At 42.9% G+C, this 22,337-nt stretch overlaps 1 protein-coding gene across 1 annotated transcript in view; it reads right to left on the reverse strand.

Moving 5' to 3' along the window:
* Positions 1-1,686: 1,686 nt before the first annotated feature.
* Positions 1,687-22,337, reverse strand: part of HACD3 (3-hydroxyacyl-CoA dehydratase 3) — a 1,036,541-nt gene continuing 1,015,890 nt past the window's right edge. The window contains exon 10 of the mRNA XM_044076349.1: positions 1,687-1,694. Within this exon, the coding sequence (XP_043932284.1) occupies positions 1,687-1,694 (8 nt within the window). The remainder of the gene's footprint in view (positions 1,695-22,337) is intronic.

Below are 22,337 nucleotides of genomic sequence, written 5' to 3' on the forward strand. Positions count from 1 at the left end.
ACATTTATGGTAGGTACAAAACTGTACTATGTCCTTCAAGGATGCATCTGCAGTCCTAACATATGGGTAGAATACCATAGCCAAACTGGGGGAGGAGGCACTAAGATAAAGATGGTGTAGTTAAGATCCCTTGCAAAACAGCTGTTGCAAAACCTGCTCGGGATCTGGAGTATAAGGGAAGATTGTAATGCTTGGCAAATGTATGCACGGAGCTCCAAGTAGCAGCTTCTAAAATGTCTTTGGTAGCCACTCCTGATAGGAAAGCTGTAGTGGTGGCTGTAGCTCTTGTGGAATGAGGTCTGATATTAGCAGGAGTTGTCTTTCCATGAAAAGAGTAGTAAAATCGAATGCAATTTCCTATCCATTTTGAGATTGTCTGTTTTGAAATTGCTTTTCCTTGCATTCCTGTTGCATATGCTACCAGAAGCTGGTCAGTTTTTCTGCTGGTCTTAGTTCTGTCCAGATAGTAGCGTAATTGTCTGTGCATATCCAAGGTATGTAGCAGTCTTTCCCCCCTGTTCTGTGGGTTGGGGAAGAATGTAGGCAAATGAATCGCTTGGTTCAATGATACTCTGAAGACCACTTTTGGCATAAAGGTAGGGTTAGTTCTCAGAGAGACTCTGTCCTGATGGAATATAAGGAAGGGTTGTACTGCCATTAATGCCTGTAACTCAGATACCCTTCTTGCTGAAGTAATTGATTCCACAATTATCTGTGCTGCCTCATCCATCCCAACCCTTTTAAAACTTACTCAAGATGCCTTCTCCTCCACTGAACAGTGGATGAAAGACAACCATCTAGCACTTAATGCTGCTAAAACTAAACTAATGATATTTACTCCCTCTAAAACTAATAACTTTGACAGGAAATTATTCTCCATCACTAGCCAAAATAACACACCTCTTGAGCTGGTATCTGAAACCAAACTACTAGGAGTCCAAATCGATGACAAGCTTAATTTCAACTCCCATCTGCTACTAAACATAAAAAAACACATCAAAACTCGGCATGCTCTACCGACATAATCGGTTCCTCACCCCAACTACTAAACATACTCTTTCTACCACATTTCTCCTTCCCTCCCTTCTCTATGGTGCCCTCTTTAACTAACCTACAATCATCTCTCAAAGCTAAATTGTCCTCTTGCTACAATAAAATAGCCAGATTTGCCACCAGCAACAAATCATCAACCCATCACTGTATACCTCTTCACAAGCTCAACTGGCTAGAACTCCAACTACCTTTCCTACACTCAGCTTACCTATGTCCATAAACTCATATTCCAACCATACCTCTGTCCCTCCCTCTCAACTACCTTTAAATTGCACCACACCCAAAGACTTCTAAGATCAAACAATCAAAACCTTATTGAGGTTTACAGACCCCTCCGCACCCCAGGACAAAACCTCCTGTCCTTCTCACTAGCTCGCTCATGGAACTCCCTACCCGCCTCCATTGCACTACCACTAGCCTCTCATACTTTAAAAAACAACTTCATTGTCATCTAACATCAACATGGCAATGCTCCTGCTCCCATCCCCCATAGCCTACTCTCCACTCTCTTCTCTTCCCCTTCTTACAAATCCCAGATAGACATTTCAAGCTTGCTTGCAGTACATAATTTCCTTACTTATAACCAGCAATCTCCTAGCCTACTGCATCTAACTACCTATCAGCCTTCTGCATCTAACTACCTAAAAAAAAAAAAAAAAAAAAAAAAAAAAAATTACATTAAATACTTTTGCATGTATTACTTTTGATTAAAATATATTTGACCTGATTATAACCTGAAATTGTATAATGTTACTCTGTAATCATCAAGTATTCTATGTGTGGAACTTAATCTTTGTATAATCTGTATGTGGAGCTTTTCTCCCCAGGACTCCATTGGGCCCAATGGACTATCCTGGTTAAACAACTGCAAATAAATAAATAAATAAATAAATAAATAATTGCTAGCAGGAAAGCAGTTTTCCAAGACAAGAATTGTAATTCTGCTGTTGCTGCTGGTTCAAAAGGGGGAAGTGTTAACTTTTCCAGCACAAAGTTGAGATCCCATGTAGGTAAAGGTGGTTTCCTTGGAGGCTTTACATTTTTGATTCCTCTCAAGAACTGCCTGAGTAGAGGATGAGAGAAGACAGGAGGATCCATGTTGTATTCTGCTGAAATTGCTGATGCATGAATCTTAATGGAGGAGTAAGGCAGGCCATTGTGGAACAGCTCTGCTAAATATTCCAGGATGTGTGCTATGTTTGCCAATGAGACATTTTCTCCCTTTGCTGCACTCCAAATGAGGTATCTTTTCCACTTGGCTGAATAAGTCTTCCTTGTGGAGGGTCTGCGTGCCTCCAGGATAATGTCCTTAACCCTCTGAGATAAACCTGGGTTATTTTGTTTTATGCAATATTCCAAGCAGCTAGCTGCAGTGTTTTCAAGTTTGGATGTAGGATCTTGTAGTTGTCCTGTGTTAGTAGTAAGGGACAGAGGTAGATGCCATGCGTGTGTCCAAGACATGCTTCTCAGTAGCGGGTACCAATGTTGCCTCGGCCAGTCTGGAGCTATCAGAATTACCCTTGGCTGATCCTCTCTGATCTTCAGTAGAACTTTGTACATCAAGGGAAGAGGTGGAAATGCATATGCTGTCAGGTTTTTCCAGCTGAAGGAAAGGGAGTCCACCCTCCAAGCAAGTGGGTGGTATGCTCTTGTGCAGAATTTCTTCAATTGGTGATTGTGTGGGGAGGCAAACAGGTCTATCTGTGGTAATCCCCATTTCTTTGTTATGGCTTTGAAGATATCTGGATGCAGCATCCATTCGTGAGCATCCGTGGTAGTTCTGCTTAAGGTGTCTGCTAGAGAATTTTCTTTTCCTGGTACAAATCTGGCCTGAAGTTGAATGTTGAGGTTCAGGGCCACATTCCACAGGTCCATTGCCATCCGGCATAGAGGATATGAATGTGTACCTCCCTGTTTGTTGATGTACCACATGACTGTGGTATTGTCCGTCCTTATCAGCAGATGACCCTGTTGAAGGAGTGGTCTGAATGCCTAGATCGCATGTTTCACTGCCAGCATCTCCTTTAGATTTATGTGTAGATTTAGCTGGTCTTGGGTCCATAGGCCTTGTCTACACTTGTCCACCATGTGTGCCCCCCATCCTAGGTCTGAGGCGTCCGTGGTGATGGTCTGGCTTGGATGTGGTTTGTGGAAAGCAAACCTCTGTTCAGCTGACAGGCCTGAGCCCACCACAGGAATTCTTGCTTCAGGCATGGAATTATTGGAATCTGGGCTTCTAGACTGTGCTTGTGTTGAGACCATACATTCCTTAGATACCATTGTAGCTTTCTCATATGCAGCCTGGCATGCGGAACCAATATTATGCAGGATGCCATGTAGCCCAGGGCTTGCAGGACTTTCCTTGCAGTAAGCTGAGTTTGTGTTGTTAATGTCATGAAGTAGACTGGTAGTTGCTTTTGTTTTTCTTCTGTGAGAAAAGCCATCTGAGTTGATGTGTCTAATTCTGCACCCAAGAATGTTATCCTTTGGGATGCTACTAGTCTTGACTTTTGCATGTTGACTGTGTATCCCAAGGCTTGCAACAGTTGTATGACATTTTCCAAATGTTTTGTTAACTTTGCCTTGTTGTCCGCTTGTATTAGGCAGTCGTCCAGGTATGGGTAAATCTGAATTCCGTGAAGTCTGGAATGAGCAATTACTGATGCCAGGCATTTCGTGAATACTCTGGGTGCAGTAGATAAGCCAAGAGGCAATGCTGAGAATTGATAATGCTCTGATCCTGCAAGAAATCTGAGGTGTCTTCTGCAATCTGGTCGTATAGGGACGTGCAGGTATGCCTCCTTGAGATCTAGAGTCACCAGCCAAGACTCCTTGCCCAGCATGGGAAGAAGTTGCTGGAGGGTCAGCATTTTGAATTTTGGAACAATGAGGTATGTGTTCAGTGCGGACAAATCTAGAATAGGTCTCCATTGATTTTCTTTTCTTGGTACAAGGAAAAGCCTGGAGTAAAATCCTTGGCCTTGTTCCATAGGTGGCACCTCTTCTATAGCTCTCATCCTTAGTAAGTTGTTGATTTGTCTTAGAGCATCTGTTTTTTGGCTTGGTGGTAGGTTTGGCATTCCTCTCTTTTTTGGTAGAGTATGGAAGTGAAACCTGTAGCCCTTGTCTATTGTTTGTAGAGTCCATTTGTCTCCTGTAATGTAATGCCAGTTGTCGGAGAATAAGGCTAGTTTTCCGCCCAAGGGTGCTTCCAGTTGTTCCCTGGTAGGCGGAACTAGAGCCAAGTCATTGTGTCTGCCCTGTGGAAGTGGTTGTAGTTGATTCCGTGGCAGTACTTCTCTGGTTGGTAGGTTGCCACTGACGTCCCCTGTAGGCACCCCTAGATTGACCTCTGCCTCTTGGGCGTCTATTTCTGCCTCTCTGCGCTCTGGAGTTGTCTGGAAAGGACCAATTCTTCGAAGGCCAATTTCTGCTAAACCTCGGAGGTTGGACCTGTAAGAAATCCTTGACTGTTTGGACAGATTTTGCTTTTTCTTCCACCTTTTTTAGAACCTCCTGTGCAGGGGAGACAAACAAACTTTGTTTCTCCATGGGAGCATCTAGGAGTTTTGACTTAACATGGTCTGGTAAGGATTGTTCTTTTAACCAGGCATGCCTTCGAGTCACTGTTCCAGTCACAGCTGATCTAAAGGAAGCCTCCAGTGCATCATAGCCACATTTTAAGAAATGGTTACTGACCTGCTGAGAGTTATGTACCAAATCCTGAAGGGACTTGCGGTCTAAAGGTTCAGGATAAGATAGTTTTTTATTTAGCTGGTCTAACAAAAATTCCTGGTACTGAATCATGTGAAATTGACAGTTCAAGGCCCTGACCGAAAGAGTAGCAGAAGTATAAACCTTTTTACCCAATCTCTCTAATGCTCTAGATTCCCTTTCAGAGGGAAGAGGGTTTTTGGCAGAGGCAGCTGCCACACCTTTAGGGCCCTGTGAAATGGTTCCAGGGTCTGCAACAGGAGCCTTATACAAATGGTAGTGTGTGTCCGGGACCCTGTAATATCTGTCTGGCTTGGCAGGGGCCGGAGGAAGAGAATCAGGAGCAGTGCAGGCATCATTATACGCATCATCAACAACTGTTAGTACTGGCGGAATGGCTAAAGGTCTATGCTGTGGTAAGTGTAAAAAGGTCCTTAGCCTTTTCCTTGAATCTGAAAAATCCTGGCCCTGCCATTGGAAGTGTTCCCTCATAGCATGCAAGGTTTCCCCAAAGGAAAATTCTTCAGGAGGAGAAGCAGAAGGAATGGAGTCTTCTGCATCAGAATCCTCATAAGGAGAATATGGGCCTTTGTGAGGGTCTGAAAGGTCTGAGTCATCCGATGAATAATCTGTAGAGACAGGTTCCGGTGGTTCAGTCCTAGGCCTCTTGTCTGGAGGGTGCTGAGAGGCCCTGTCTGGGTGAGGTTGGGATCCTCTGATCAAAGAAATGAGATCCTCAGCCAGGCTGAGTATTTGGGAACTAGAAGTAGGCCTATGTGAAGGAGTTTTGGCAGGCAAGGCCTTAGAAGATTTAGCTGCCTTAGCCCTGGCAAAAGCCTTGATAGACATGGAAGCAGGGGGTCTAGCAGCCCCACGTGCAGGGGTAGTTATGTCTAAAGGAATAGTGTCTGATAAATCCTGGGTGCCTGCTTCTGTAGCAGTAAATTCAGTAGCAGATTCAGCCATGCTCTGTGAGGCCTCGGCTATCGGAAGCATGCTTTTGGCCGAAGGAAGAACCGGGAGCTCGGTTTCAGCCGAAACTGAGACATTCGCAGTTGGCCTAACCGTGGTTTCAGCCGAAACCGCGAGCCACGAATGTCGGTCCTTTTCCTTGCGCTTTTTAGCTAATTGAGAAGTCGGAGTCTCCAACGGCATTTTGTATGCAAAAGCGGGACCAAAAAACTCCTCTGCAAACTCCGACCGACGTCTAAGTGTCCGTCGGTTGAAGGAAGCACAGGCTAGACAAGCTGATACGTCGTGGTCTGGGCCTAAGCAAGGAAGGCAGTAAGAGTGGAAATCCTTATGAGGTATTTGTTTCCCACAAGTTAAACAATTATTTACTTTGTCTGACATCGGCTGAGGCAAGAAAGAGTCCCCAACGGGGTACTTGGCTTTTTAGAAGTCTTCGGTAGTAGAAATCTCTGGATCTGACCGACCGGCACTTGCGAACAGCTTCTGCTTCGGGTATCGCGCGGCAAGAAAGACTGAGGAAAATGGCGTCGGCTGATGCCTTTATACCCAATAAACAGCAGCTATGACGTTGGGTGAAGTGCGACATCAGCCGAAGCCAGACCCAGACTTTGGAATCCGGCCGACCGAAGGGCTGCCTGAGGCAGGACAACCCATATGTTAGGACTGCAGATGCATCCTTGAAGGACATCAAATGCTACTCAATGGCCAGGCCTAAATGATTCTATTTCAATTACTTGTTTTTTGAAGTTAAAAAGCCTAGATAGGTGAATTTGTTATACACTGCATTTAACATAGGTGGTTATCAATTTTTAAGTTAACATAATATGCTTATGTATCTATTTATTTATTAATTATAAACACATTTATCATTTATTAAACCTAAAAAAAAAATTATACCAACATATTTGCTTAATGTTGGCAATGAACTTTTAATTTTATTATGTGCATTCTGACCCTCCAAAATGAATTTTGTGTATACAAGTTATATATATGCACACATATTTTAGCTTTTACTCATACAGACATTATTCATTTATACATTCATAAATTTTACACAAGCATGTGAGTATGTATATGCACTTGTAAAACCTAACACAAGTACATTAGTTATATACTTTTTAATATATATTTTTACTTTCTAATTTCATGTCAACTGATTATAATGCACAAATGGTATATACACACACACATGTTTTTTTACTATTTGTGTTGGTTTGACTCATGGTAAAACTGCATATTTTGTTGCACATTTCATTGTGTTATACCTTTAACTATCACACCCTACACTAAAGGATTCAATTAGTGAAAACAGAAAATGATTGGTACTTTTGTTTTTGAAACTTAATTAATGATGGTATAAAAGTTTTTCAGTTGTTGGGCATGCTCTGTTCTTGAAAAAGTCTCCTATACATGAGATGGAAGCGCTTGGATTTGACTCATTTGGATTAATATTATTTATTTATTTTATTTTTTCCTCTGTGTCGTTAATAAATTGCTTTGTTACATATTATATGCCTAGTGGATCGTTTTTTCACCACTGAAGCCATTCTGGTTCATACCTTTAAAAAGGCTTTACAAAGTCTGTGGGACATAAGGGATGACCCATCAAAACCCATGTGGTAGTTAGAAATTCCAGCTAGATGGACTTTAATTGTAGAAGAAGAAGAACCAGTTAGAGGTTAGTTAAAAAGTCCAAAAAACTTTATGTACAGGGATTGTATAAGGATCAGGTGCATTACTGAGGGCCCATCTTGTGAATTGTTCCCATTTACTTTGACAAAATTTCCTAGTTGAAGGTTTGTGATGGGCCACAATGATTTGGTGGACAGGAGAGGAAAGGGAAAAATACCTAGCAATCATGGGAATTGGAGAAGCCACGCAGTGACCTTGAGATGGAGATTTGGATGAACCATTCCCTCTGGATGAGACAGCATATATGGAGCTTGGTCTAGCATCCAAGGTTTCCAAAATAGATGAGGCCAAATGAAGGGAAACAAACTTGTCGAAGCCAAAAAGGGGTAAAGAGGATTATTGTGTTTTCTGACTTCTTGACTTTCCTTAGAAACTGGGATATCAGAGAGTTTGAGGAAAGGCACACAGAAGACCGGGGGGGAGGCAATCGTGGGGAAGAGCATCTCTGGGGGACTCCCCCAGAGGGGGGAGTAGTGCAAAGTAACTGCTGCACTTGTTAAGAGGGTACACAAACAGATTGCAGCAAGGTTGGCCCCAGTGACGAAAAATCTCCATCACCATAGGCTTGAGAGACCACTTGTGAGGCATGAGAATGGTTCTGCTTAGTTTGTCTAACACATTGGAGCTCCCCAGAATATGCATTGCTGTGAGAAAGTGGTTGGAAGAAATCGCCCACTGCCAAACTCCGAGGGCTTCTCGACATAGTGGGTAAGATATGGTTCATCCTTGTTTGTTGATGTACCAGACTACCTACATGTTGTCCATCTGAATTGCTACTCTTCCTGGAGGAAGGGCATCCTGAAATGCTTACAACGCTAACAGCACTGCCCTCATCTCTAGAATATTGATGGGCAAATTGGCCTCCAGTGGGGACAAAGTGCTTTGGAATGTTCTTCCCAGATAATGCCCCCCAATCCCATCTGGGAAACATCCATGGTCACGATGGCTTGGAGTTGTGGAAGAATGAATGGATGGTCCGAAATAATCTCGCTGGAGTGGAGCCACCAAGAAAGTTCCTGTTTGCAGTGACTGGTAATCAAGATATGGTGTGACATTGGCTGGTCTGTCAGAGACCACTGGGAGGCTAACAGCCATTGTAGGATGCGCATGCGATATCTGGCTAAAGGAACTAGAGTGACAGGCTGCCATTGAGCCTAATGCTTTTAGGACCAATTTGGCTGGAACACTTAGGTTCAAAGGTAGGTACTAGGCTATCGGCCCAAGGGCCTACGTAAGCCTAGCCAGCAAGGTTCCATGGCTTACGTCACCCAAGAAAGTTATTTTCCTGTGTCACTGTCGAGCAGAGACACAGAAGTGATCCCAGGGGTGTATTTCCTATTTCCCATCCACTTATCAAGATTTTTCTTGAAGAATGCTAATGAAGAACTTTGCTTGACATAGATGGGTAACATGTTTCAGAGCATAGGAAGTCTCTGGGACAGGAATCTATCCCTCCAGCATGTCCTGTTTATTGTGGTGACAAGGTTTAGGTCCCTTGAGCATGTAGCTCGGAGGGATTGGGATTTCTTTAGATGTAGCATGTCCAACAGCTCTGGGTTTGACATAGCTTTATATGTTAGGCAGAGATCACCTCGGAGTAGGCAATATGCGACGGAGTAAAGCTGGAGTTGTTTGAGGCTGTCAGTGTAGGGAATTTGTTTGAGGCCAGTAATCCTCTTTGTGAGGTACTTCTGTGGCCTTTCCAGCTGCTGCAGATGTCTTGTGAGGTACATTCCAAAAGGGGCGCTGTACTCTATAATGGGTCGAATGAGTGTCGAGTAGAGGGGAACAATGACCTCTTTTTTCCTGGATGAGAATCCTTTTATGATGAGGTGTGCCATGTAGAAGGACTTCCTGACTACTGTGGCGATGTGACTATCAAAGGAGAGACTACTGTCCACCTGGATCCCAAGGTCTCATCACACATTCGGTGTTAAGTAGATTGCTGCCTATGTGGTAGTTCATGGGTACAGAGTTTTTACCAAAGGGGATGACACTGCGCTTTTTGGCACTGAGCCTGAGGCCACAGCTCTGACACCAGGTATCTGTCTCAGTGAGGCCCTTCTGTAAGATGTCCATATCATTTGGGGACTTGACTATGGCTCCTAGTTTGCAGTCATCTGCGAACTTCGTTAGCCAGAGACCTTCTGTATTAGCCTGTACCTTCAGAGAAGTAGATACCAAACAAGAGAGGTCCCAGGATGGAACACTGTGGTACTCCACTTGTCACTACTTTGAGGTCAGATTTGGAGTCTGCAACTTTTACAGTGTGGGTTCTGTCAGTGAGCCAGTTGGCAACTCATCTTGTGACGTAGGGTTTTACACCTAGTTTAGTGAGTTTAGCTATAATTCCAGAATGGGAGATGGTGTTGAAAGCCTTGGCGAGGTCAAGATAGGCTGTTTGAACCACCTTACCCTCATCCACGGCTTTGGTGACTGCCTCAAAGAAGTCGATCAGGTTCAGGAGGCATGATCTGCCTTTCACAAACCCAAAATGGGTGGGGATCCAGAGTTTGGAGGTTACCAATGTCTTTGTTTATGAATTCCATGATACGTTCCATGCCCTTGCAGACCAGGCTCGTCAGGCTAATAGGTTGACAGTTCCCGGAATCAGTGGTGACTCCCCCTTTGTGGAGTGGGATAACTTTTCCTGTGCACCATTCAGTGGGCACAAAGCCTGATGCGAGGCTATTATTGAACATGGTGCTTATGTGGGGAGCTAGTTTGTTCTGAAGTTCGTGTAAAACGCAGCCTGGGATGTTGTCCGGTCCCATGGATGCTGTGTTTTTGGCTTTAGAGAGTGCAGCTTTTACCTGCGTAGTTGTGAATACAGGGACTCTGCATTCTTCCTGTATAGATATGGGCCTTTTAGGGGGTGAGAGGGGGGTAAAGTTTGCACTTAACCTATCTGCCAGGATGTTGGCAATATCAGTTGGTTCTGTAATTTTCGTGCCTTTGTGCTGTAACACAGAGCAGATCTGGGTGTTGCCATCTAGATTCTTGACATAGCTATAGAATGCTTTGTGGTTGTCCTTGGATTTAGTGGCAATTTTGTTTTCGTAGCTAGCTTTGGAGGATCTTATAAGGGATCTCAGCTTCTTACTGAGGCTGACCAGGGAGCTCCTCCACTCATGGGATTTTACTCTCTTTTGCAACAGTTTCTTCCTTTTGTTGTACAGTTTGTTTATGGCAGGGGACCACCAGATTGGCTTCCTTTTTTTGGAGGATAGCATCTTGGTTCTGTTTGGGATAGCATGATCCATGCACTCGTGTACGTGCTTATAGAGTGCATTTGTGTAGGATTCAGCAGTTGTAACTGTATTGTCCATCTGCATGAGTGTTATGAAGTTCATCACTTCTGTCTTAAGAAGCATGAAGTTGGCTTTGGAGAAATTTTTTACTGTGGTTTCCTTAATGGGGGGGGGGGGGGGGATGTGGATATCAACGGTGATAAGCTTATGGTCGGATCGGACCAACGAGGAGTTGAGTTCAGGTGTGGAACACCGGTCACTCATGTTGGTAATGACTAGGCCTAGGATATTGTTGCCCCTGGTGGAGATAAGTTAAACCAGGGCATTGGAGTTTATGAATTCCAGAAAGCTTTGAGCTAAGGGGATTGTACATGAGTAGTTTTCCCAGTTAATGGTGGGGTAGTTGAAGTCGTCCATTATTAGGGTGTTTGGTTGAACCCTAATATTTTCCAGTACATCAAGAAGAGAGGAGTGGGAATCCTGGGGCATGGTGGCGGATCTGTAGCAAGCTACAATTTGGATTGCAGTTTTGCCCAGAGTTAGTTGCACTTGGATAACCTCGGATGCATTATGCTGAGCAACTAGCCTGGAGGTGTGGAGATCCTTAATGAATATGGACACACCTCCGCCTTTGGTGTTTCAGTCCAGGTTACATGGCCAAAAAGTGTGGTATGGGTTATAGCCTGGTACTGCAGAGGTGCTCTCTGGAGCCTTGAACCAGGTCTCAAGTCACTGCACAGATACTGAAGTTCTCCAGTTTAAGGGGTGCCTCGAGTGAGTGCATTTTGAAATTTAGACTTCTAGCATTGAGTAGCATTACCCTTGCTTGCCTGTTCCTCTTATGGTGGTGAATTTGTTATTTGAACCCTGCCTAAAAAAGGCACCATAGGGGAAGCAAGAGCCTTAGTCGGTATCCGGAATCCCAGGGGCGACATGTGCAGGCCATCTGTGGCAAAGCATCGTGGTCCGTCAACCATGTCATCCCAAGCAGACATATACTGGATCCCCTTAGAATGACCCCAGAAGCTTAGCCAATTGTTGTAGTCAATCATTTTGTCCTTGTACTGCGGTATCATTCTGGGCAATGGCAGAATGCTACTCATGGCTAGGGTCATACCTGCTCTTCCCATGTCTCTTTTCATGTAGTCCAGGGAAGTACGTCTCAGGTCACTCACACCAACATGGACAATGACAGAGTCACATTTGTACTTGTTGTGGAGTGACTTGAGTGCATGGGTTATGTGTCGGACCCTGGCACCCGACAGGCAGCTGACAGTAACCTTCTCCTTGTTTAGCCTGGTGAGTGCGACATCAGTGTGCCTGACTCTAGAGTCAATTATGACTAGTGTGTTGGGTATGTTGTTTTGCCTTAATGGCTGTGGTTGAGTGGCACACTGAGTCTGTGGGCTATGTGTCATATGGGTTGTGTTGGGGGATGGAGGTTGCTTGCGTTTCTGCTTTGGAGGTCTCTGCTGTTTAGACAGATTATTATTGAGAGGCTCCGTGAATGTTTTTGTGTTACTATGTCTGGATTTTGGTGGTGTAGATTTAGTGAGACTATGTGATGAGTGTGGTGTGGTGCAAATGCTTACCTTCTCCTCATGACTGTCAAGTTCAGTCTTGGAGAGAGCTTTACCTCCAGTTTGGCAAGATAAGTGCATCTCTCACAGGTTGTAGTGTTGGGTGGTAGGAGGAGAGGGTTGTCTGTGTACATGAGGCAATTTCTACATTGCCTCAAGATGCCCAGATTCATCAGACAGACAACAGAGAACACTGGGATCTGACCCTTGGACATGCCTGAATAAAAAACTATTTTCCTCTAGATAAGCGAGTAAAGTGAGTACAAGAGCTGTTTTTCTCTAAGCAAGTGTGAAAAGTAAGTATAAAAACTGTTTTCCTCTAGGAAATGAGGAAGACTGCGTGCTATAGTAATTAGTAGCTTATTTAGTGCTTACAGGTTTTGAACAAGTGCTGAGCATGAATAAGCAAATTTAAGTGCTAAAACTAAGAATCTGTATCTGCACTTTTTTTTTTTTTTTTTTTTTTTTTACAGAAAAGTAGCAAACAGCAGTAAAAAAAAAATCACATGCAGTCCAAGCTAGCACACTTGAGCATGCAGCAATATTAGACCAAACACAGTTTAAAAAATGCAATTAAATTAAAAAGGAATAAAAGCAAGTACAGAAAGAGTTTAAGTAGAACATGGTAACGAGATGGGACTGGGGGAGTGTCCCAGATCAAATCTACAGTGGAGCAGGCAAGTGCAAAAGCTACCAAATTTAAACTACAAACCAAAAATAGGGAGGGTGGGTGGGAAAGTTTCAAGAGAGATCTAAGAAACTAACAGTACAAACTTTAAAACCCAAAAAATATACTCAGCTCTGTATATTTGCAAATAGTCTGTAAGGAAGTCTCTCAGAACACAGGTTCCAGCAATTTGAATGCAGCTGTTACTATACCAACTGAAAACACGGCATATACTCATCTCTGTATATTTGCCGATCAGTCTCTCAGAACAGTGAGAACAGTTTCAGAGATTTAAGCAACAATTAAACTCTATAACCAAAAAATATATACTCAGCTCTGTATATTTGCAGATAGTCTGTAAGGCAGTCTCTCACAAAACAGGTTCCAGCAATTTGAATGCAGCTGTTACTATACCATCTGAAGACACGGCAGAAAATGTGGGGGGGGGGCAGTTTCAACAGAGATCTAAGCAACAATTAACAGTACAAACTTTGAAACCAAAAAATATATACTGAGCTCTGTATATTTGCTGATCAGTCTCTCAGAACAGTGAGACAACAGTTTCAACAGAGATCTAAGTAACAATTAAACTCTATAACCAAAAAAATATATATACTCAGCTCTGTATATTTGCAGATAGCCTTGTCTCTCAGAACACAGGTTCCAGCAATTTGAATTCAGCTGTTACTATACCAACTGAAACCATGGCATATACTCATCTCTGTATATTTGCCGATCAGTCTCTCAGAACAGTGAGACAACAATTTCAACAGAGATTTAAGCAACAATTAAACTCTATAACCAAAAAATATATACTCAGCTCTGTATATTTGCAGATAGTCTGTAAGGCAGTCTCTCAGAACACAGGTTTCAGCAATTTGAATGCAGCTGTTACTATACCAACTGAAGATACAGCAGAAAATGGAGGGGGGCAGTTTCAACAGAGATCTAAGCAACAACTAACAGTACAAACTTTAAAACATAAAAATATACTCCGATCTGTATATTTGCCGATCAGTCTCTCAGAACAGTGAGACAACAGTTTCAACAGAGATCTAAGCAACAATTAAACTCTATAACCAAAAAAAAACATATACTCAGCTCTGTATATTTGCAGATAGCCTTCTCTCAGAACACAGGTTCCAGCAATTTGAATGCAGCTGTTACTTTACCAACTGAAGACACGGCAGAAAATGGGGGGGGGGGGACAGTTTCAACAGAGATCTAATTAACTAACAGTACAAACTTTAAAACCAAAAAAATATACTCAGCTCTGTATATTTGCAGATCATTCTCTCAGAACAGTGAGACAACAGTTTCAGAGATCTAAGCAATAATTAAACTCTATAACCAAAATAAATATACTCAGCTCTGTATATTTGCAGATAGTGTGTAAGGCAGTCTCTCAGAACACAGGTTCCAGCAATTTGAATGCAGCTGCTACTATACCAACTGAAGACACGGCAGAAAATCGGGGAGGGGGGGCAGTTTCAACAGACATCTAAGCAACAACTAGCAGTACTAACGTTAAAACCAAAAAAATATATACTCAGCTCTGTATATTTACTGCTCAGTCTCTCAGAACAGTGAGACAACAGTTTCAACACAGATCTAAGCAACAATTAAACTCTATAACCAAAAAATATATACTTGGCTCTGTATATGTGCAGATAGTCTGTAAGGCAGTCTCTCAGAACACTGGTTCCAGCAATTTGAATGCAGCTGTTACTATACCAACTTAAGACATGGTAGAAAATGGGGGGGGGGGGGCAGTTTCAACAGAGATCTAAGAAACAACTAACAGTATAAACCTTAAAACCAAAAAAAATACTCAGCTCTGTATATTTGCCGATCAGCCTCTAAGAACAGTGAGACAACAGTTTCAACAGAGATCTAAACAATAATTAACAAATTATAACCAAAAAAATATACTCTGCTCTGTATATTTGCAGATAGTCTGTAAGGCAGTCTCTCAGAACACAAGTTCCAGCAATTTGTTCTGGATAATGTGGCTGACCTGAGTTCCGATCCTCTGTAGTCCTTCCAACGGAAGTGAAGCAAGACCTGCAACTGTATCCAAAAGGGCTCCAATGAATTCTAGTTGCTGAGAGGGGTGTAAATTTGACGTTTTATAATTTATTGTAATGCCTAGAGATCCACAAAGATGCAGTGCGTCAACCCTTGCTTGTTATGATGCCTGGTGGTAACAGTAAGGAGCCAGTCGCAGATGTATGGAAAACCCCAAAATCCTTGCAGTCTCAGATGAGCTGTTACCATGCATTTGGTGAACCCCCTGGGGGCTGAGGCGAATCCAAAGGGCAGTGCTCTGAACTGGAAATGACTATCTCAGCCCGACGCACAGGAATCTCCTGGAGCATTTGTCCATTTTTATATGGTAATACGTGTCCAGGAGATCTATAGTGCACATGCAATCATGTTTTTCCATGAATAGAAGTATAGACTGTACCAAGACTATCCAAAATTTGGTTTGCTGAACTGCCTTGCTGAGCTGGCTGAGATCCAAAATGGGACTCCAGTCCCCTGTGTTTTTGGGCACTAAAAAGAATCTTGAGTAAAACCTGGATCCTATTCGGTCTGCTGGGACTTTCTGGATGATTCTTTTGTCAAGCAGTTTTTGAATTTCTAATACTCCTCCTTCCCTGCGACTGGGTGGAACATCCAGAAGTCTTTCTGGGGTTTTGGACTTAGAGAGTGGAATACTGTAACCTCTGGAAATGATTCACTGCACCCATCTATCTGATGTTATTAGTTGCCAGGCAGGTTGGTGCAAGGATAATTGCCCCCCGACTGCCTCCAGAGGAAGGCAATTGGGCCTCTGTTCAGGGGTGCTGGCAGGAGGTACCAATGAGAATATCTGGACCCCTGGTTCTGCAAGCCAATTTTGCCAACAGGGCAGCGTCTTCCATTATTACTTCCCCCTCTGCCTTGGGAAAAGTCTTTGCCATGCGAGTCCTGGAAAGGCCTTTGGAACTTCTTAAACCATAGACTCCCAATTCTCTGGTTCCTGGAGTACGGCTGTTGAGGAGTAGAGAAATGTACACCTACAACAGAAAGATTCTTTCCATCCTTCTCACATCTGGCCAGAGTGTCTTTTACCTTAGGACCAAATAGGGATGATATGTCAAATGGAGCATTGACTAATGATGACTTAAATGGCTCCGCAAAGTCACACAAAAGCATCAAGGTGCGTCTTCTAATGGCTGCGCTTGAACCTGCTCTTGTCGTCCCTTCGGCTGCATGGGCAATCAGCCTCATGGACGAGTTAGAAATTGCTTTGAGGGTGGCGAGCTGAGAAGTAACTTGTCATTGTACCCCTTCAGCTACTGCTCCTGAGAGGGTATCAGAGCTCTTTGATCAGATCCCTCTACACCATGTAGTTCAAAGACATGCTTCCCCAAATGGATTCATGGTCCTGGATTCCATGTTAGCAGGATGAACAGTAGGACTTTCCTCAGCAAGTTTCTTCTTATTGGCTTACACTATCAACATGACATCCACAGGTATGCCTTTAGCCCAATTCTGCTCTTTTTTGGGAGCAGAAAGGATCCTGTCAGGTCTCTTGGGGATTGGTTCAATGGAGTCGGGCATCTTCCACGCTCATAGTGCTATTAGTTTAATGAGCTTGTCAGTGGGCGGAGAGATCCAAGAGGTAGAAGGCTGGGTGCGAAAAGCCTCCAAGCATACAGACTCCTCAGAAGAAGGCTGGAGAGAAGAACAGCCACCCCTCTTGTTTCAGGATTTCCAGGATGTCCCCAAAGGAAACATCATCATGTGGTGACCTGGGGGAACCTTCCCCTTCATCAAAGTCAGTATATTCAGTGATGGACTCCTCCAGGCAGTCTAAGTGCTTCCTCTTGCACTTTTTCTTATAGGTTCATAGGTAGGTGTACTAGGCTATCGGCCTAAAGGCCTACGTAAGCCTAGCCAACAAGGTTCCCTGGCTTATGCCACCCAAGAAAGTTATTTTCCTGTGCCACTGTTGAGTAGACACACAGAAGTGATCCCCGGGGTGTATTTCCTATTTCCCATCCACTCATCATGATTTTTCTTGAAGAGTGCTAATGAAGAACTTTGCTTGACATAGATGGGTAACCTGTTCCAGACTATGGGAAGTCTCTGGGACAGGAATCTATCCCTCCAGCATGTCCTGTTTATTGTGTTGACAAGGTTTAGGTTCCTAGAGCATGTTGCTCAGAGGGACTGGGATTTCTTCAGGTGTAGCATGTCCAACAGCCCAGCTCTAGGTTTGACATAGCTTTACGTCCGAAGAGGAAACCACCAAGGTTGGTCTTTTCTGGGACTTTTGTGCCCTCTGTCCCAGGGAAGAGACTGATGGAAGCTCTGGTCAAGGAGAAGTAGACGTTTGGCCCGAAAGGGATGGCAGAGACTGAATCCACATTGGACAAAGGCTTCTCCATGATTTGGAAGGCCGGCCTGCCTGAAGGATGGGAGCCTGGAACCAAGAGAGACTCCTTCAGAACTATGGTCCCACCTCGCACAGATGAGGCATCCCCAAAACCAAAGCCTGGGTTGATCCAATGAAAGCCAAAGCGCCGAGGGTCATGGAAGGTAGTGAGATAAATGAAGCTGATCCATGAAACTGGCCAGGGAGTCTCGACCTCGGGAGACCTCTGGTTCCGAAGAACAGGTTCTTACTGGAACTGAGACAGTCGAAGCTGTGGGCAACAAAGATTAAACAGAAGTTAGAGGAGGAAGAGATGGTGTCATAATAGGGCTGGTCCCAGTGCCGACTTGACTAGGAACTGTAGATAATCCCATCACCATCAGGAGCTGATCCACCAGCCTCATGATGTCCAATTCAGAGAGACGCTTAGTGGATCAAACAGCCGAAGGAGACCTGGGGGATCTCGGTTCAACAAAGGGGCTCGGTGGATGGTCTCTGAATTGGTCAGTTGAAGGAGAGTACCTGTATTGTGGCAACGGAGGCAAATCTGAGTGCTCCAGTACCTATGCACTTTCTGGTGCCAAGACAGTTGGTGCTGAATCCGATTTGGCATGTGCAGAGTCCTTTTTGCCATTCGGTGCCAAGGAAACCTTTGACACCATAGGCTGCTTCAATACTTTTTTAGGTGGTTCCAATGAGGTACTCAGAACAGAGAACAATCTCTTTATGCTGAGAAGAGGAGGATGAACTAGCCTTCAGTCTTGGACCCAGAAATCGCCCTTCAAAGTCCTCTTTCAGCAAGCCTTTCAAGATAAGTTTTCTCTGCTCATTGAGAGTTCTGGTGGAGAAACCATGATATATAGAGTTCTCTTGTAAATGTACTACTTCGAGACAGTAAATGCAGGAGACATGCCCATCCAAACTGGGCATTTTCCTATCGCATGTCTGACATCTTTTAAATCCAGAAGTGCCCTTAGAAGGTTTAGTAGGAGTGTCTGCCTTTTCAGCCAATACACAGGGTTTACAAGAACCCACACGCACATGCTATGCGAAAAATAACAGGAGAGACTTTTTTTTTTTAAAGGGAGTAGAAAGAAGAAAAAAATACCAACTATGGTATTCAAGAAACATCTAACCGGTAGAAAAAGCACCAACAATGGTATGTAGAAAGACCACCAATGAGAGGAAAAAGACACTAACCAGATACAGTGGATATAAAAAGTGTACACACTCCTGCTAAAATGCCAGGTTTTTGTAATATAAAAAAATGAGACCACAATAAATCATTTCAAAACTTTCCCACCTTTAATGTGACCTACAGCCTGTACAATTCAATTGAAAAAGAATCAAATGTTAGAAAAAAAATAAATAAAAATAAAAAAACGTACAATAAGCTGGTTGCATAAGTGTGCACACCCTTAAACTAATACTTTAGGAGGGAGGTTGGCATAATGGTTAAGGTGTTTACCTTACAGACACAAGGTGCAGGGTTTGATTCTCATGTGGGGTAATTGGCTATGCTTAAAATGGCCTGCAGGGGCAGTTATCCTAGTACCAACCTATGAACTTAGTTGAAGCACCTTTTGATTTAATTACAGCATTCAGTCTTCTTGGGTACACACATGCCATCAATTAAAGAGACTCTGATTAACCTCAAATAGAGTTCAGCTGTCCTAATAGGATTTTTCTGACTCTTACTCAGTTGCCTGCTACAGCAAAAGCCATGGTTCGCAGAGAGCTTACAAAGCATCAAAAGGATCTCATTGTTGAAAGGTATCAGTCAGGAGAAGGGTACAAAAATATTTCCACAGTATTGGATATACCATGGAACACAGTAAAAACAGTCATCAAAAAGTGGAGAAAATATGTGACCAATAGTCCAGTTGCAAAAAACTGGACGTCCCTCCAAAACTGATGAAAAGACTAGATAAAAACTGGTCATGGAAGCTGCCAAGAGACCTACAGCAACACTAAAGGAGCTGCAGGAATTTCTGGGAAGTACTGGTCATGTACTACATGTGACAACAATCTCCCGTATTCTCCATATGTCTGGACTATGGGGTACGGTTGCAAGACGGAAGCCTTTTCTTACACAGAAAAACATCCAGGTCCAGCTAAAATTTGCAAAACAATACATCAAATCTCCCAAAAGCATGTAGGAAAACGTGCTATGGTCTGATTAAACTAACGTTGAAATTTTTGGCCACAATTCCAAAGGTACGTTTGGTGCAAAAACACTTTGCATCACCAAAAGAACACGATTCCCACAGTGAAGCATGGTGGTGGCAGTATCATGTTTTGGGGTTGCTTCTCTTCAGCTGGAACTGGGGCTTTAGTCAAGGTGGAGGGGAATTATAAACTGTTCCAATTATCAGTCACTTTTGGCCCAAAACCTTTGGGCGTCTGCTAGAAAGATGAAGAGGAGGAGGAATTTCACCTTTAAACATGACAATGACCCCAAGCATACATCAAAATTAACAAAAGAATGGCTTCACCAGAAGAAAATTAAAGTTTTGGAATGGCCCAGCCAGAGCCCAGACCTAAATCCAATAAAAAATCTGTGAGGTGACTTGAAGAGGGCTGTGCACAAGAGATGCCCTCGCAATCTGACAGATTTGGAGCGCTTTTGCAAGGAAGAGTGGGCAAATATTGCCAAGTCAAGATGTGCCATGCTGATAGATTCCTACCCAGACGACTGAATGATGTAATTAACTCATTCATTCTGGAGGAGCTCAGAAAAAGCTGCCTGCTTAACTCCACCATAGGAACAACAGTGCAGCCTGAGCTCATTTTCAGAAAATCCATTTCTAAAACCATACAGAAAACAAATGTTCATAACTCTAACTATAAAAGCTAGACTAAAAATGTAAATGCGAAAGTTGTTCAGCAGACACTGACCTTTACAACAGTGCAAATGCTGATAGTTCGTATCAAAGTCATTATTAAATATTTGGCAAGGAATGTTGATATTGTGCATATTTTACCTTTTTGGAAAAGCAAAGCACAATATCTTGGTCAATGTACCATGTAGACCCATACAATTTGAATTTAATTTGTTTGTATGAATGTCAGCTTTAAAATGATACCTTAACCATTACTATGTGATGCTCCTTTATGGTGATATTCACAGAAATATAATCAATATAATATTTCTCATACTTGATAAAGCATAATATCTCATCTGTAACGGAGTGTGTCTCAATGTCAGCTTCAAAATGATGCATCATGTGTCATCACCATGCTCCTTTGCAAAGATATGGGCATAATAATGAGAAGTATTGCAAATGTATAATTTTCATAATCCTACAAGACAAAACAAACTAATATCTGTACACATGTACAGTGCACAGACACAGTTCTTTTACCAGGTTGTAAGGAGTAACACTGTCTTCAAAATGAGGTATTACTTGACACACTGCCATGCTCCCCTGCAAAGTTATTTTCCAAAATATGAAAAAACAACTTCCATAACCCAAGTCCGAAACAAACTTTGATATCTGCACATGTGTAGAACATACAGGCACAGTTCTTTTACCATGTTGGAACTATCAATACCATCTTCAAAATGAGGTATTACTTACCACATTCAGATTCTCCCTTGCAAAGTTATTTACAAAAATATGAAAAAAAAATCATAATTTCCATAACCCAAATCCGAAAAAAACTTTGAAATCTGTACATGTGTACAACATACAGACACAGTTCTTTTACCATGCTGGAACTATCAATACGGTCTTCAAAAAAAGAAGTTATGTCTTACCATAACGTTCCATTTGTGTTGTTGATTTTAGTTCATTCATTACTGATGGATTATTGGTTCTGTCCTCGGAACCAAGCCGGCCAATATCAAGCCAAAATCTCTCGAGCCAAGGTCCTACCCAGAATGCTCTGCTTCATGTTACCTCAGATCGCATTTGCAAGTTGATAGAGAAAAGTAGAGGCTACCTCTGGTCATAACAGACCTACAAGAAAAGAGTACATGAGATCAACCAAGAACCTCTGGAAGGGGGACGGAAGGTGGGAAGTAATAAATGAACGAAGATCAACAACACAGATGGAACATTATGGTATGACATAACTTCTTTATCTGATGTTGTTGATCTTCGTTAATTCCTTACTGATGGGACAGAGTCCCCAGCTACCTGTATTCCTGGTTGGCCCTCATGGAAGGGCATTCCTGGGCACCATGGAGCCAAAGGAAGCTCCACCTCTGGAGGCCAAGTCCAATTTGTAGTGAAGAATAAAGGTATGAGGTTTGGCCCAAGTTGCAGCTGAGCAAATATGACTGAGGGAAGCTTTACATGGAAAACTGCTGAACTTGACATAGATCTTGTAGAATGTGCTTTAACTCTATGAGGCAAGGTGAGATTGTATCTCCTTTATCCACAACAAAAACAATTTCTCAACCATGAAGCCAATGTAACTTTTGATACAGGATGACCCTGTCTAGGTCCAGAAAAGGCCAGAAACAGTTGGTCTGATTTACGGGTAGATTTTGTTCTGTCCAGATAAAATCGTATTTGCCTACGAACATCCAAGGAGTGTAGGCAATACTCTCCTTTGTTAGAATGGTTAGGAAAGAACACTGGGAGAGCAATAGACTGGTTGACAGATCACTGTGACACCACCTTTGGTAAAAAGGTAGAATTGGTTCTCAGTGATACACTATCCCTACGGAAGATAAGATAGGGAGGTTTGATGCATAAGGCCTGAAGTTCTGACAATCGCCTGGCCGACGCGATTGCAATCAGAAACAAAGTTTTCCAAGAGAGATATCTTATATCGCAAGAAGACGCACATTCAAAGGGTGGAGCTGTTAAAGCTTGCAGAACCAAAGCCAAATCCCAAGGTTGTACGGTAAAGGGAGGTTTTAGGTGGATAACCCCTTTCAAAAAAGTCTTACAGAGTTTGTGTGACATAAGTGAAAAATCTTGAAAACTAATATGAAAATTTGAGATTCAGCTAAATGTACATGGATAGTA

This window comes from Protopterus annectens, chromosome 7.part0 (genome assembly GCF_019279795.1).
Source record: "Protopterus annectens isolate FY-2018-M chromosome 7.part0, PAN1.0, whole genome shotgun sequence".
Taxonomy (NCBI): domain Eukaryota; kingdom Metazoa; phylum Chordata; order Ceratodontiformes; family Protopteridae; genus Protopterus; species Protopterus annectens.